This window comes from Leopardus geoffroyi, chromosome D1 (genome assembly GCF_018350155.1).
Source record: "Leopardus geoffroyi isolate Oge1 chromosome D1, O.geoffroyi_Oge1_pat1.0, whole genome shotgun sequence".
In the NCBI taxonomy this organism is placed as follows: domain Eukaryota; kingdom Metazoa; phylum Chordata; class Mammalia; order Carnivora; family Felidae; genus Leopardus; species Leopardus geoffroyi.
The window spans coordinates 102643311-102659792 of record NC_059329.1 but is presented as its reverse complement, the minus strand read 5'-3'; the positions used below and the strand labels follow the sequence as shown (position 1 = coordinate 102659792).

The window sequence follows — 16482 nt, the reverse complement described above, 5'->3', positions numbered from 1 at the left end:
CCAGGGTGGGGAGTCTTGGACAAATCCCTTCCCCTCTCTGGGCCTCAGTTTCCCCATCAGAGCACCGGCGGTTGGACTGGACGGTCTTAACAGCCCCTCCTGTTTCAGGGTGTGGGGTTCAAGGCTGTGACTCTGAGTTGTTTGGAGACGCTGGGGGTCTGTGCCAGTGAGATCTCTGGAGGTGGTCGCTGCACGGAGTCCCGTTTCGGTGGCCATGCGGCTATGCGTGCACGCCGGTATTTGGGGTACATCTGCCTGTCTGTGGGACCCGTGGGTGTCAGCCTGCCTGCACGTGCTCCGTAGCTCTGCGTTGTGTGAGTGTGTGTGAGAGAGCGTGTGAGCGTGGGTGTGCACGTGATGGGCGTCCGTGGGTCTGTCTGGGCTGGTGGGGGTGGGGTGGTGGAAAGAGGCTTTGCTGTAGGTTTCTTCCTGAGGCTCACACACTCCTCTTGCTTTCACTGTTCTGAAATAGAATCTGGACCGAAGGCCCATGAATATTTCACAACGATAATTCTGTGACCTGGACGGCCTGCATCTGATTTCCCAGCACCCTCCCTTGCCCTGCCCAGCCCCCAGCAGCTCGTCCTCCATCAGAGCTCTTGGCCCCCTGGTCCCAGTAGCTAGCCTCCTCAAAGTCAGCCTGACACAGGCACCTGGGAGACCCCTGACCCAGAGCTCCCCAGGTTCCTGACTAGCTAGCCGTTTTCACTATCTCCCCACCCACCCCACACACTATCCAAAGTCGGCCTGCCTCAGGCCTTCAGTGTCCACTCCTTCCTGTTTCTGCCTCCTCTCCTGGCCAGCCTTCTGACTTGCCCGGCCAGAGTCACAGAACCTCAGCACCCCTCCGGTCTGAGCGCCGGCATCTGGGTCCCCTCTCTTGCCACTCCCACCCCCCAAGGTAGCTTCTTAATCCTAAATGTAAACCATCCACCTTCTCCCCAGGTTGCTCTGGTGAGACTCACTCCTAGGCTCCATCCCAAGTCCTTCTTAGTCGAGCTTTTTCCTTCCCCTCAGTCTCCCCTTCACACACTGGAAAGATGAAGCTTCTGGTCATACCTCAAGCCAGCAGGACACTCCAACTTGGGACTCTTGTCCCTCTGGTCACCCTAGGACCTCAGTCTCTCTTCTAACCTGCTTGCAGGACTGCTTCTCTGACCTGGTCCCTCCCACCTTGCAGGAGCCAAGGGAAAGAGAACATTGATCTGTAGGGTCAGGCTGCACAAAGGCACTCAGCCAACGGGGCCAGTGTGAGCTGAAATTCAGCCTTAGGCTCCGCTTGCTAAGGTGTTTGCTGTGCTGTGGGGCTGGGTTCCCCTGAGGAAGAGGTGCCTTTTTCAGATTTGCCCAAAGCCATGTTTGGGCTGGCTGTGACCGTGGATGTCTGTTATTTCTCCTTGCAGGGTGAGGTGAGAAATGCTCTTCCCTCCTGAAGGAACAGGGCCTGTGAGGGAGCTGTTAACCAGGCTGCAGGCCTTCCCCAGGGTTAGCTCCTCAGGGGCCAGACAACCCAGGGTGGGCTGTAGCTGCCTCTCTGGGACAGATGGGGAGGTGAGGTGATGTCAGCCCCTACTCTCGGCTGTCAGATTTCACCTGGCCTGCCTGGGGCTCCGCAAACACCCCTCTTCCTCAGTCTTGAGCTTCTCATCGTCGGGGAGCAGCATACACATGGGCTCCAGCCAGCAAGAAGCGCTTTGATGGCATGGGATGGATCTCCTCTCTCTAACCCTCCTGGCCCTGAAATCCCGATGGTTCTAAGCCCTCTTCCCTCTTTTGAGGTCTTGAGCCAACAAATCTTACAGAAGAAGGTAAAATAATAGAATTTTTTAATAAATTTTTTTTTCCCCAAACAACTTATGTTGATCTTCACCACACGGGGGCCACGGTGGAGAGGAAAGTTCTCTCCGGGCACCCTAAAAAATGTCCCGGGTAGACTTAGGAGAAAAGTATTCCTCCGGTGTCGGGAGGCTGAGGGGGGCTAGGATAAGCAGGGGCCTCGGGTTAGCCTGGCCCCAAGTGAGGCATCCCTCCAAAGGGCTCCTGGGTGGGGCTCCCTTCCCGGGAGCTTCCGAAGGCTCTGCTGGTGGAAGATGCTCTGCGGACGAAAGCCCCTCTCGTCCACGGTGGGCACTGGGAGAAGGGGACAGCGGCTGCCTGGGGTGTCCCACCCCAGCCTTGGGGTGGGAAAGAGTTAATGGCCGGAGTTGGGGAGAACAGGGCTGAGCCACCAGACGCGTCCTGACTTCCGGGGGTTGCCCTGAGCCAACAGCCCAGGAGGCAGGGAGAGGCCTGGCCAGGCCGGGTCCCCTGGGAAGAGAGGAGAGGGGAGGGGACAGGAAGGCAGCAAGGCCGGGGGCGGGGCTGGGCGGGGGTGACGATGGCCTCTTCAGTCTCAGCACCGCAGTCAGAGGTGGTGGGGCGCCAGGAGCAGGAGGCAAAGCAGAGGGGTGGGCAGCCCGGCCGAGAGCGCGGGGCCGCGGGAGTCCGGGGGCGCCTGGCAGGCAGCGCCCGGGCACGTCTGCTCCCCCCGCTGGTCCTCGCCCCCGTAGCCCCCCCAGTAGTCGTCCTCCGTGGGCGCGTCCCCGCCCTGGCGCCCCCGCGGGTCTTCGGCGGGCAGGTCTCGGTAAAGGGTGGAGGGGTCGGCGGGGGGCGCCCCGGCCTCGGCCACCCCGTACAGGTGGTTGGACGAGCTGTTGCCGCGGGCGCGGCTGCCGGGCCGCGTGGGCGCGGCGGGCGGGCAGGCCTGGAAGTCGGCGTCGCGGAGGGCGCGCAGGTCGCGGCCCTGGCGCTCCGGGGGGGTGGCGCAGGTCACGTCGGAGCTGGACACGCGCGCGCGCTGGAACCAGGCCCAGAGCGGCCGCGCGCGGCAGTCGCACGCCCAGGGGTTGGCGTTGAGCCGCAGGAACTCGAGCGCGGGCAGGTCGGCGAGCGCCTCGCCGGGCAGCGAGGCCAGGCTGTTGTTGAACAGGTAGAGGATGGTGAGGCGGCTGAGGCCGCGGAAGGCCGCGCGGTGCACGCCCTGCAGCCGGTTCCCGTGCAGCAGCAGCCGGTCCAGGCTGCCCAGGCCGCGGAACACGTGCTCCGTGAGCAGCCGCAGGCGGTTCCCGTGCAGGAAGAGGTGGCTCAGGTTGGCCAGGTCCGCGAACAGGTCATCCTGGGGTGGGGGGGGGGGGGGGGACGGGGAGGAGGGAGAGAAGAGAGCGGTCCTTAGAGGCGGGTGGAGAGGAGGGAGGGGAGGGGGAGCGCTGCGGTAGACCGGAAAGGGTTTGACCTTTTGATTCGGAGTCCTGGGTTTGAATCCTGCCTCCCCTCACCCGCGGAGAGGGTAAGGTGGGGAACGCGATACGGTTGAGGGCAGTGGTTCTTAGACCGCTAGTGCTTTGAATCTCCTGCAGGGGCCTGCGTGCTGCCCCCTGGGTTCCTGATTCAGCAGGTCTGGGGTGCGGCCTGAGGCTCTGTTCCCGGGTGGTGCTGATGCTGCTGGTCCGAGGACCACACTTGGAGGAGGAGAACCCCGGGTTTGCTTAAGTATGCAGACGGGGCAGCCAGACTGCCTGACTTCAAGCCTGGATCCAGCAGTCCTGACTGTGCCACTTGGGGCGAGTCTCAGGATCTCTGACTCAGTTTCTTCACCTGTGAGATGTGGAGATTAGATAAGCAACATACACTCAGTTCCTTAGAACAGGATTTCCACAGGGGTAGGCATTCTGTGGGTTGGCCATGATTGCTGATTTGGCCGTGCCAGTAATCTCTCTAAGCCTGTTTCCGCATCTATAAAATGGGGATGAGTGTACCTCCTCCCGGGTTTGTTCTGAGGATTAAAGAAGACGATCCACACAAAGAGCAGATGGGTGAAGTGCTGGGCACAGTGCCTGGCACATTGGGATTCGGTCCAGTGAAGCCCACAGGCTCTGGAGTGACAGCCCAGGGCTTCAGATCCCGCTTGCCCTCTTTCCAGCTGCGTTACATCGGGCATGTTCTTTAGCCTCATCTAGCCTCAGTTTCCTCAGCATGTATAACCCAGAGAACAACCTGAGGGTTAGGTGAGATCATGCTGGAAGGATACAGTACCCGCTGGGCACACAGACCACCACCAATAAACGGTGGTTATTACGACAGTAGGGTCTCAGTTACAATTAGGTCCATCCCTTTTCCTCTAACAGAGAGGAGCTTCGTGGGGCTCCAAAATTCTGCTATTCTACTTGGCTGGGAAATTAATGGCACCAAGCATCAGCCCCCCTCCCCCCACCCCGGAGGCAGCAGGGAAGGGGAAGGAAACCTGCTGTCTGATGCCCTGCATCACTGGTCCCCTTAGAGGGGCTGCCCCGCCTGCCTGCCTGCCTGCCTGGGGCTGGGGGGGGTGGGTCCCAGAATCAGGCCAAGTTAGTGCTGGAAGGATCTTGAGCTCTGATTCAGAATTAATGGGGGTGAGGGAATAGGTCTAGGTATGCTGCACAGGGGAGGGTGGGTAGGCGGCAGGGGGGTGGGTTCTGCATTTTATCCAGCTCACCAGCTTGGTGATGGCCAGCCAGACTTGGGAGTCAGTGCTTTGGGGTCCACCGGCCCAGCCACTCTTTATGGAGGAAAGCACAAAGACCCAGAGAGATGAAGGGCCCAGGACCCCAGCACTGAGATCCACCCCTCTGTGCGGGACATCGCTGTGGTCAGCAGGCCCAGGAAGTCTAGTTCCCAGCGATAAGAGCATACGCTGTGCTCAAGGCAGCTCACCCCTGGGTCCTGTTTCCAGGCTGTGGTTCCCACCGGTTCCTGCCAGGGGGGATGATCCCGCCCATCCCACTCAGGAGCCTGGTCGCTGGCTCTCAGGTGGGGGGAGGGCGTTGACTCCTAGCCCACACCCACAGCCTCCACCTTCCTGAGCTCCCGCATTTGCTCGCCCCCTCCCATCTGCCTTCCGCCCTCTCTGCTACAGGAACTGAGCCTGCCAAGAACCCTCTTCTTGGCCACATTGAGATCCGTCCCCTCAACCTTCTTGGCTGTCTCTGACACCAGCGTTCTCTGCCCCCTGCTGCCACCACCCCGTGTGTCCAGCTCAGGTCTCCAGTGGGCTCTCTGCACAGCCGTGGCCTCAGCCTGTCCCTGTCTGGCCTTCCTTGTCCTTGTCTTCCTGGCCGCCCCCCCCCCCCCCCCGAGTGGGCTCTGAAACCCTTCCACTGAGACACCTAGTTAGGGTTTCTGTTTTTTTTATGGAGTGTTAGCAATAGTGGGCCCCACCCAGAGATCCCTGGTCAGGATCAGTATGGGGCGGGAGTAGAAGCAGAGGTAATCGGCACTTTGGGGACTTCCAGAGGTCAGGAAGGGAGCACCAGAGGTTCAGACAACCCAGAAATTCAGGCGCCTTTGACCCACAGTCCCAACTTGGGGGCTACAGAATGCCTTAATTCCCGCCTCTTCTCCTTGCCCCCTTTTCCCTCTTGCAAAAGTCCTGGCCTTCCCCTTGCTGAGCCTCCGTCTGGGGGTCCGCACCCCTCCCCTCATCCAAGCTGTTGCCAAATGCCACAGCCACTTCCTGGGCTGCAGCTCTCAAATCCGGGCCTTCGTCTCTCCCTGTTCAGACGTTCTCTGTGCATTAATAAGCTCTTGACTTTCACAGCCCTCACCCTCACCACCACCCCACCCCCCCACATCACCCCCTCCCTCAGGGCTGAGAGCGGTTGCTAAAGTCATCCACATCCATCTCGGAAAACCACATTTCCCTCACCTCCCCCCAGGTCAGTTCACAGCTCCCTGCATCCATTTGGAATCGCAAGGCAGCATCCCTGCCCTGCCTCCCCCCCCCCCCCCCCCAGCATTCTGCTCTTCACTTTGCCTTCCACCCTCCCAGCTCCAGTCTCTGGCGTGCTAGCCGCTGGGCTGTGTGACGTTGGGCAGCTCCACGAACCTCTCTGGGCCTCAGGTGTTTTCATCTGTGAAACAAGGGACTGGAGATGGTTGATCATTAAGATCCAACCTCATCTGATATTTATGAGTAAGTGAGTCCTGGAATGTACCTCATTCATTCAACAAAACTGTATTGAGTGTCTACTCTGTGCCAGGCACCCCCACTCACAATGCTCACCAGTCTGTGCCAGGTGTCACCGTCATCGTCTGCGTCAGCATCGTCAAGCAGCTGACTTGCTGAGCTCTCACTGTGTGCCAAGCTCTGTGCTGCCCAGTCCCATGTAGCAACTCCATCATCGCGACCCCACGAGGCCGATAACGTTATTATGTCCCTTCCAGAGAACAGGAGAGGGGGGCTCCCCGAAGGCAAACCACTTGGCTAGGGTCCACCAGCCGTGTATGGTGGAATGTGGATGTGGACTCTGGGGTCAGGCGGACGGGGGCCAATGCTAGGCTACGCTCCTCAGCAGTTGGGTGACCTTGGACTGGTGCCTGAGCTTTGCTGAGGGTCAGCGTCCTCAGCTGCTAAACGGGGGGAATGACGCCTACCCTGAGCCGCCCATCGTGCGGAGCCTTTTGCAAGCAGCGTGTGCTTTCGCCCCCACAACAAACCTCTGAGGCGCAGGTCATGTCCTCCACCTTACAGATGGGCCCGGTGAGCCTCAGAGTGGTCAAGTAACTTGCACAGAGCCACACAGCAAATCAGAAGTGGACCTGGGATTCCAATTCGGATCTGCCAGAGTGCAGAGACTGCCCTTGCGTACCGTGCAGGCGGTAACGATTAAAGGAGAGACCTGGTGTCTCTATCATCTGGTTCTCCTCAAGTAGGACATCGGCTCCAGGAGAGCAGGGACACTGTTTCTGTTCGCCGCCAGAATCCCTCGCATATAGCAGGTGCTCTGTAAATATCCACTGATGAGCGAACCCCCCTGGTGCAGTGCCTGGCCTACAACAGACGGTCCATGAGAAACTCCACCCCATCCCACCTCCACCTTCCTCTTCCTGAAAAGCTGTGGCCCTCTCACCGCCTCCGAAGCTCCCCTCTCTGGGTAGGCGCCATCTTGGGTCACACCTGCTCTGTGGATCTCACCCCCGCCCGCGTGTCTCCTCACCTGCCTATGGCATCTCCCAGGCAGAGGCTGGCTCTTTCTCCTCTATGAAGGGCCAGGTGCGAAGACACTTCCTTCCCATGATCCCCAGCACCGTTCACACCAAGGGGTGCCTGACACACATGTCCCCGCTCTCACCGTGTCCACTCAAGGCCCCCTTTGCCTAGGCCTTTCCTGACCTCAGGCTCTGGCTGCCATTCGTGGCCCGAGGGTCGATGGAGGGTCATGTCATCATGACATGATTTATTCTGCACTGAACTATGTGCTTTATATACACAAATGCATTTGCTTTTTACAGCCGTTCTTTGTGGCAGGTATTACTTTTATCCCCCCCCCCCCCTTTTAAAGATGAGGAAACTGAGGTTCGGGGGGGGGGCACCTTGCCTCAAGTTCAGTAAGTCGGAAAATAGAGCAGGGGGATTCAAACTCGGGCCCTCGGGCCCCAAAGTCGTCATTCTGAACCAACTGATCTATCTTGCTAAGGAGGTCAGGGGCTCCGTAGGAGTAGTTGTTGAACTACTGGCTGTAATAGGATAATGATGATAGCACCCGCATTGAGTGTGGCTCGGGGCTAAGTGTTCCACCTTACAAAATGTCCTAGATAAATGTTAAGTACCATCACGATTGTCATTTTAGAGACGAGGAAATGGAAGGCCGGGAGGTTGAGTAATTTGTCCTAAGTCCTACGGGAGCCAGGATTTGAACCTCGGTTTAGCAGACTCCAAGGCGCGTGCTCTCAAAGGGGAGCCCACACTGCTGTAGTTCCTGGGCCCGGACAGAGCCCGGTGGAGAAGTCTGAGTGGACGCAGGCTCGAATGCCACCCGCCCTTCCTGGTTGAGTGGCCTCGGGAGCTTCTATCCCGTGTCCCTATTGCCAGGTTCCCGTGAGGCTCAGCGAGATGGTGGGACACGCTAGCCCCCTGTCACGTGGACTCTGTGCAGTGGTTTAAGAGACTTCGCGGGAAGAGGCCTTATATCTACAAAGTCTTTGGGACTCTCGGCCTCCGCTTCCTCATCTGTGGAGGAAGCAGCCTCCAACGGGGCTACGGAAATGAGGTGAGGTGGCCGAATAGACTTCATACACCCTGAGATCCGAGGCGAATTTAGGCAGGCAGGAAAAGGGAGGGAGTATTCTGGGACCCACTCATGGCCTCAGGATAATCCATGAGGTTGACCCAAATCTCCAGGATTGGGTCCAAGATGGGCCATTTCACCAAGACCCATGTTAAATGAGGTTTGTTTCTCTTTTTAAAATAGTGTTTTAACAAGCATTTATATAGTGCTTACCGTATGCCAAGCACTATTCTAAGTGCCTTACAAATTATTCATGCACTGAACGCTTATAAAATCCCTGGGAGATGGGGGCTGTTGCTGCCCCCGTTTTACAGATGGGAAAACTGGGGTTCAGGATGGTCAAAATTTGTCACACGCCTGTAAACGACACCAGAGTCGATGCCCGTCGATGCCTGTGCCAGACGCACAGTGTGCCCACTGAGCAGTAGTGGATGCTACTGTTATCATTATTTTTGCAGTGATAATAGCCATGACAAGATTTCCAGCATCCTCTGCATTTGTCTTCTTGTCTGTCTCCCCCCCACTAGAATGCTATCTCTGAAGGCAGGGAGCTTGGTCTGTTTTGTTCCCTGCTGAGTTCTCGGCACCCAGCCCATAATGGGTGCTGGACGCAGGTTTGTTAGGGTATTGTCATTAACTCTGTCCACGTCAACACTGACCTGATGTTCAAATTGGCACACTGGTGAGACCAGGCAGGCACCGACCTGGGGAGGAGCAAGAGCCTTCCAGGCTTATGTGGGGAGAGGGGAGAATTTGGATGTCCTTGCCCCCTTTCCAGCCAGAGGCTATGTAGCCAAGGGAGGAATTTCTTCCAGAGTGGTTTGGAGGGTGTGTGATTGCTTCCTGGGGAAATAGAACGGGAGGATCTGGCTGTCAAACAGTCAGCATAACAACAACAATAAACAATATTTAGATCAATGACAATAACAATAAATAGCAATTACTGTTATTCCTTCCGTTTCCAGAGCATCCATTTTCCAGCTACTTAACAGCCCTTTACCCTTTTGTTCTCCTTCTTCCCTTGCAGTGGGATGCCAGGTCTGGGGGACAGGAATCCAGAAAGGGGAGGACTTGCCCTCGTCCCATTACCCAGTGAGCTGGAGAGAGGCAGAGCCTCCCATGGGGCATAATGGTAGGGGCTCTGCCCTCTTGCTGTTCCTCCCCGGGACGTGGGAGGGTGTGGGGGCAGGTGAGAAAATCAGCCACAAAGGCCTTCGGGCTGGGTGCCCGGGGAAAGGCAGAGCCCCCCGAAGGCAGCCAAGGGGGAAAGGAGGGATCACAGAAAGAGACACACACATACACCCAGACAGACATGGGGGAGTGTGTGGGGTGGGCGTGTGAAGGGAGACAGACAGAAGAGGCAGAAGAAGACAGATGGGGGAGGCAAGTTGGTGAGAGAGGCAGAGAGGGACAGAAAAGGATAGACAGACAGACAGCCGGGCAGAGGGAGACAGATGGGGGGTTGGAGAGTTAGTGAGAGAGGCAGCAAGGGACCCAAACAGGCACAGACAGGAAGACAGAGGAGAGAAAACAAAAGAGAACCCCGCCTGGAGAGAGTGAGAGGGACACAGAAACTTAGAGAAGGGGCAGAGAAATAGAGATGCTTCGGCAGGAAGGGTGTCCCCATGGGCACCTGGAGGGAGCAGCCCGGGGTCCTGGGAGAGCTCTGCGCATGCGCGCGCGCCCCGGGCGGGGCCGGCTCACCTGTAGGTGGAGCAGGCTGTTCTCCTGGAGGTAGAGGTACTGCAGGCTGACCAGGCCGCGGAAGATGTTGCCGGGCAGGCTGCTGAGCTGGCAGCGGTACAGATGCAGCGACTGCAGCCGCTCCAGGCCCTGGAAGGTGTCGGGCTCCAGAGAGCGCAGGTGCCGGTTGTCGCCGAGGTCCAGCTCCTCCAGGGCCTGCAGGTGGCGGAAGGTGCCCGGGTAGATGGTGGAGAGGTTGTTGGAGAAGAGCCACAGGGTGAGCAGGCTGGGCCCGAAGGTGCCGGGCCGCAGCGTGCGGATGAGGTTGTTCTGCAGGAAGAGTCGCTGCGTGCTGGGCGGCAGGGACAGCGGCACGGAGGAGAAGTTGTTGGCCTGGCAGCTCACGGTGGGCGGGGACGAGTAGCAGGTGCAGAGCATGGGGCAGCTGGGGGCCGCTGGGGGCAGGGCCAGGAGCATCAGCAGGAGGCCGGCCGAGGCGGGACCTGCGGGGAGAGGGAGGCGGGTCTGGGTGGGCTGCGGGCCAGCGCGGGGTGCGGGGGACACCTCACCGCAGGGCTTCTCGGGGAGGGGTTCTGGGTGCATCCCTAGAGTCGCGAGAAGCCCCAGCCACTTCTGATTTTTGAGGCTCCTGGTGTGTTAAAAAATAAAGCGATGCCAAGAGGGCACTGTAGACAGCGAGGTTTCACGTTGTTTGACGAGTGGTGGTCTTTTCTCAACTGGTTCCACTGTGGTAGGTTTGGCCATGTGGACTGCCAGGGCTCCCTCCCCCCGCCCCGCCTCGGTGTGGTGCGCCTGATGGTTCTTTGCTGCCAGGGGCAGTCCTATATGATGTCCTATTTCGGGTATTCCTCTACCCGCTAGATGCCAGTCACACCTGCCCCCTGGTTATGATAACCAAAATGTCTCCAGACATTGCCAGATGTCCCTTGGGGAGTGAGTCGCCCCCATTTGAGATCGGCTGGAACTAAATTGAGAGCCTTGGTGAATCTAAGGCCCGTGCATGGTGGCCCTCTCTGGCTGACCTGGGGTCTGGCCCTGCAGCCCCCTCCCTCACCTGCCGGCAGCTTTCACCTTTCACCTTGGAAGAACCAGGGCCTCTCCAAGCTGGAAGGGCCCTTGGGGACCAGGGGCAAGCGCGTTTCTATCTGGGGCCAGCGGCCACCTGCAACAGAATCAGCCGGGTGGTCCTGGAAAGATTGCAGAATTGGAATTCCTGGGGGACAGCCTGGGAATCTGCATGTTTATACCACACGCTGTTCTCATTTGAAGTCACTTAAAGATGCATATACGTATATTTATTTTCAAGCAACTTGAATACTGGAAATAGCTCAGCCTTCTTATGATACGGATGGAGAAGCAGGCCTAAGGGCCTGGGGCTAAAGAGCCGAGTCTAGGCCCCCTGTGTCCCTGTGCAGGACCCCCTCGTCCATCCCTGTCCCCTGGTCTTCTTGCCCTCCCTGCAGCTCGTAAGCTTGTGGACTGGACCTAGCTTGACCTCTGCCCTTTACCATGACTTCCAGATGACTCCTGGGATCTTCTGCTGGCACGTTGGCCTGGGGTGAAGGGGAGCCTCCACCCCACAACCCGGACACTGATTCCCTGGGCACACATAGACTGAGAGCCTTCTGCTTCAAGCAATGTATTAGGCCCATGAAGGCCGAGGGGAGGAAGATGGGTGCTTGGACCCAGGACCCGAGGTTTTCTGGGCTTTCTGGGCCTCAGAGACTCCAGGGGAGAGACCGAGGGTCTGTGAGTTTAAGTGGTGCCTTGTGCTCTAGAGGTTGCCGTGTGGCGTGTGTGTGTGTGTGTGTGTGTGTGTGTGTGTGTGTGTGTGTGTGTGATGGTAGGCAAGGGGTGTAGCGTGGGTATCGTGGACCCTCTGCCACGCCTCCTTGCCTGGGGGGACACACAGGTGCGGGGGCGGGAGACCCCATGCCTGATGTGTGCGGTGTTCCTGTTCCCCCACCTCGGGCGCCACCCCAACTCTGACCCGGCCCCTCCTGGCGCTCTGCGGTGCGAGCGTGCGAGCGTGTGCCGGCTGCACTCCGCGTGTGTGTGAGTGCGGCCCCGTGCGTGTGTAGGCTGGGTGTGATGTAATACTCAGTGACACAGCGGCTGCTGTTCCGTTCCTTCACACCACCTCCGCGTTTCTCGGCCCTTCTCACCCCTCCCCCGTGCGGCGTTTCACGATTACTTTCTCCTCCTGAGTTTTTCAGAGCCACGTGGGGTGGAGGGGCGTGTCTCTCACCCCTCATCTGAACCAGGCGGGGGGCAGGGAGCGCAGCAGGGAACCCTGGGTGGGTTTCACGAGGAGTGAGGTTTGGGGCTTAGAACAGGAGATCTCAGAGCTGGAAAGGTCCTCCAGGCTCATCGGGTTCAAGTTCTTATTCTATGGAGGGCACATTGGGGCTCAGAGAGGGCAAGGAACTTGCCCAAGGTCACACAGCAAAGTGGTTGACGGGGCAAGGACCAAAAAGGAGTCTCCTGATGCCTGGCCAGGACACTTCTCTTCTTAGCAGTCCCCCTCTGAGCTTGCTTCCCCAAGGACTTGACACCAGGGGAAGTCAAATGCTTTTTCTGATCCTTAATCCCACCCCTTATCCACAAGCTCACAAGAGAGTGTGAGCTCTGAAGGCCACAGCCCTCTAGAGGATTAGGGAGCTCTTCCCTCAGCCTCCAGGGCTGCCCGGTACCCCAGGAGAGACAGGGGAAGGATGTGCAATCCCACCGCTCTCCAGAGTCAGGGGCCACTCACTGGCCCCAGGGTCTCCTCCAGCCTAGAGGCCAAGGGTGCCGGGGCTGACTCACAACTCCCTGGCCCCCTGCTTGCCCACATCAGGGGGCTCCTCTCTTCTTTCCCCACGCCCCCTCCACCTGCCCCTGTATCCGCCCCTCCATCACGGCCCACTGCCCCAAGTTGGAGCTGGTGTTCCCTGCAGGGTCTTTGAGGAGGGGCCCTGAGCAGGGGGCCCCTCTGTGACAGCTGCTGCGTAACAGTGACTCTGTTACCATTTCTGGCCCTCTCTGCCGTGCAAAGCAGCTGTAACCCAAGGAGCCTCATCCATAATTCAGGCTGCGGCTCTCACTGAAGGCAAGGAGGAGGGGAAGGTGGGGGGCGCTGGGTTTCTCTGCCCCCCACCCCTGGCCCTTGCTGGAGCGCTCCTGGGCAGAGGCAGTGGGGGCTGGTGGGCCGCACCTCTCTCCCTCCTCCGCCCTCGGTCTGTGCCCGTGGTGTGAGCCCTTTTTCTTCTCGCCACACGGTCCCTTCCCCACCCCCTGCTTCCCATGGCTCCTCACCATTACTCCTTCCCTCCAGGCCTTGTCTCCTTTCGCTCCCTGAGGACCACATGTCTGCTCCCAGCTCCCATTTTGTGACTCCCTAGCAAAGGCCAGGGCAAGATACAGAGCGTCGGAGCTGGAAGGGGGAGTGGGTACGTCAGTGGCCAAAACCCTTATTTCACAGGCAGTGCCACTGAGGGCCGGAAAGGGGAAGGGTCAGTTTCTGAGTGAGCAGCTCAGGCCTCCTGACATGAATGTCTGACAGTCTGCCTTCGATATCTTTCTTGAAGCCTTCAGTTCACTGAAGCCCTCACTACTTATAAGGGACGGAGGAAAGCTGGTGGTGACAGCCTCCCCCACCCTCTTGGCTCACCCCGTCCTCTCTCTTTCCTCCTCTTCCTTTTTTCTAAAGTCAGCAGGTGATGGCTAGAGCCGCAGGGGAGCGCAGAGCAGGGGTGGGCAGAAGCCATCTGTCATTAAGCACCTACTGTGCTCCAGGCACGGTATTTCTACGTAGAGAAATAGTGTCTTTACGCATACAGTATAATGTAACATAACCCCGTGAGGTCAATATTATTGCCCCCAATTTTCAGGCGAGGGGAGGGAGGCTCAGGCACAGAAAATGAGTTGCCCCAGGGCCTGCAGCTGGAGACCCCATATCATCCACAGAACCCACGCCTGAGTGTGACAGTCACTGCCCTTAAGGTAAAGGGAGACAGAAACTGCACCCAGGTGCACGGGGCTGGGCCAGCCATGATGCCCTTCCGGGTGAGAGCAAAGAAGGGACCCAGGCTCTCTGCAGATTTCCTCTTCTGGGCTCCAGCTTGTGGCTACTTTAAGGGACGGCCCATTTTGGAGTCAAAAAGGAATGACTAGTGTCCAGGAGATAGGGCGAGGATTGACCTGCCGGGGGGAGCGGAGAGAGGCCAGTACACGGTATCGATCCCGGAAGGCTGAGGGGCCCGGAGCCAAAAAGTATCCATTCACCGAGAGACCATTGTCAAGGACTCTGGGCTATCACCCTGGAGTACCAAGGCTCAGGAACAAGGTTCTCACCCCAAGAGCCACCTTTTAGTCCCGAGGCTCTGGTGAGAGAAGGAGCTTGAGGAGGAGGAGGTGGATGGACACTGGGTTGGGGGGCAGATGCCAGGGTGCTAACCCAGCGGGCAGAGTGGCCCCGGGAAAAGATGCCCCCTGGAAGGGGCATCCAGGGCTCTGGCTCTGCGGGAAGGGCACAGGGTCCCAGATGAACAACAAACGGTTCCAGACCCAGAAGGCTGGGAAAGGGCTGCGGCCTGGCAGGCAGATGCTGAGGGGGGTAGGGGCTGAGGAGGTGGGGGCGCAGAGAAGGATGGAGGTGGCAGTGATGCCTGTGACGCAGGGGCCTGGGGAAGCACTGATGCGGGTGACGGAGGGTTAGAGCTGCTGCAAACAGCTTCTCACTCTGCCAGAATGTGACACCCCAAAATAAGCAGCCGCCAGGGTGGCGGTGGCAGGATCCGACGGCGGGGCCCAGAGATATAAATGGCAGCACGCAGCCAGCCAAGGTGCCCACCTTTGGAGGCTGCCTCACCCTTGCCCCCTCACAGCCACCCCCAAGGCCCCGAGCTCAGAGCTCCCCAGGCTGGCCCACCGACCACTGCCTGGGAGAAGGGACGTGCCAAGCAGGTGCTTTGGGAATGGAGGGCTTCCCACGTGGAAGTGGTTACCAGAAGCCTCTTTGTCTCATCCCTAGGCAGCCCCCTCTGGTACCTCTCTCCCTTCTAGTCCCCTTCCTCCTCTTCCTTCCCTCCTTCCTTCCCAGCCCCAGCCCCAGCCCCTCTCCCATTTATGGTTCGCTATCCGTGATCCTGGTGTTCATCCTGGACCCTCTTCCCGGCTCCTGACACCCCATCTCCATCCACCACCCCTTTTTGGTTTCTAGGTTCCCCGTCTTCCCACTCCCCTTTCCTTCCTGGTCCCTAGGGTCCCAGCCTACCTCCCTCTTTCCCATTACGCACCCTCCTTTCCCGATTCTGGGTCCCATTCCCTCGTTTTCTCTCCATCTCTCTCCGAACGTGGTCTCCCCTTTCCTTCTCTCTTCCTGGGCCTCACCTGGGTCCCACTTCCCTCCAGGTTTTTCCCGTCTAACCTTTATTCCTCCTCCTCCTTCTCCGTCTCTCCCCTAAACCACTTTCTCCATCACCGACTGCCTCTTGCTTTCCCCCTCTCTCTGACCCCTTCCCCACCCCACCCCCAATCTCTGGTCCACACCCTAGTTTGTCACTCAGTCCGTGAAACTACCCCCCCCCCCCCTTCTAGCGCCCTCCATCTGTCTTACCAGGCAGGGCCTTTTGGGTTTCCCTCCGAGTCTCCCATCCTCCCAGACAGCCCCCTACCCACACCCCCAGTCTTCCCAGGTGACTGGAAAGTGCTGAGGCACGGGGCACGAGGAGTTGCTGAGTCGGCGCTTCCCCAGCCGGCCAGAGTCCTCAGCGTCCCCCGGAGCAGGTGGAGCCCGGGCCGGGTCCGCCTGCCCCTGCGTCCCCCCTCGGTCACGAGCTACCCGCACCTCCCAGCAGGCTGGAGCCGGGTGCGCTCCTCCAGCCGGCCACCCTGGGCGCGGGGGCGGGGCCCCCAGCTAAGCTCTCCCCCCACATCCCCAGGCTCCTTCCCACCCCCACGACTGCCCCACCCTCACGCCCGGGGTGGGGGGGGGAGGGGGCACCCGGCTCCCCTCCCCGGGTTGCCCTCCGCCTGCCGGCGGGCTGAGGTCCCTACCTTGCAGCAGGCGCCCGAGCCCGGGCAGCATCTTGTCTCGACGCTCGGGGGAGGGGGCGGCGGGGGGAGGGCGCTCCCACTCGCTCACTGAGCCCGCCGGACGGACGGCGGGGACTCCGCGGGGCTCCGGGAGGGCCCAGGAGTCCCCGGGCTGTGTGGCCGGGCCGCGAGGCTCTACCCTGCGCCCCCCGGGTTGCGGGCCTCGGGAGGAGCCATCGGCCCCGACGGGACGGGGCGGGGCGCGACGGGGCTGGGAGGGCTGGAGCTGGCCGTCGACGCCCGGTGCCAGCGCCCCCCAGCAGCGCGAGCGGCGCGCGAGTCCGTCAGTCCGTCTGTCCGTGCGCCCCGGCTGCTCGCCGAGGGAGAGTGGGGACAGCGAGGATGCACTTCCCAACCACCCCCACTCCTTCCCGCACTCGCTGGCTCCTCCCTCGCTTCCTAGCCAGCCGACTTAACCCTCTCCTGGCCACTAGGAGGCGGGCGCGGCTCTCCAGCCCCCTCCATCCCGACCCCCTCCCCCCCTGGGGGAACCCGGAGGACGGTGTTCGATCGCCTTCGCGAAGCCTTGCTTCGAGAGAAATCCTTTCCTGGGGGAGGGGGGCGGCGGCGGTGCAGTAGTGTGAGGGAACCCTGTGGACTTGTCCAGTCCCCCCTCCCA

The 16482-nt window shown here is 59.8% G+C and overlaps 1 protein-coding gene across 1 annotated transcript; it reads right to left on the bottom strand.

Annotated features, from left to right (window-relative positions):
- Positions 1–1809: 1809 nt before the first annotated feature.
- On the bottom strand, positions 1810–16246 carry RTN4RL2 (reticulon 4 receptor like 2). Its single transcript, XM_045485258.1, has 3 exons — positions 15825–16246; positions 9786–10267; positions 1810–3154 (listed from the first exon to the last, which is right to left on the bottom strand). Exons 1-3 carry the CDS (start codon positions 15853–15855, stop codon positions 2405–2407), a joined length of 1263 nt encoding a protein of 420 aa, XP_045341214.1. The 5' UTR covers positions 15856–16246; the 3' UTR covers positions 1810–2404.
- Positions 16247–16482: the final 236 nt, after the last annotated feature.

Coding starts and splice junctions, on each gene's coding strand:
- RTN4RL2 (XM_045485258.1), bottom strand. CDS start 15,855: ATGCTGCCCGGGCTCGGGCGCCTGCTGCAAG. Junction 10,268..15,824: donor GCTCGGGCGCCTGCTGCAAG/GTAGGGACCTCA, acceptor CTCTCCCCGCAG/GTCCCGCCTCGGCCGGCCTC. Junction 3,155..9,785: donor ACAGCCTGCTCCACCTACAG/GTGAGCCGGCCC, acceptor CCCCCACCCCAG/GATGACCTGTTCGCGGACCT.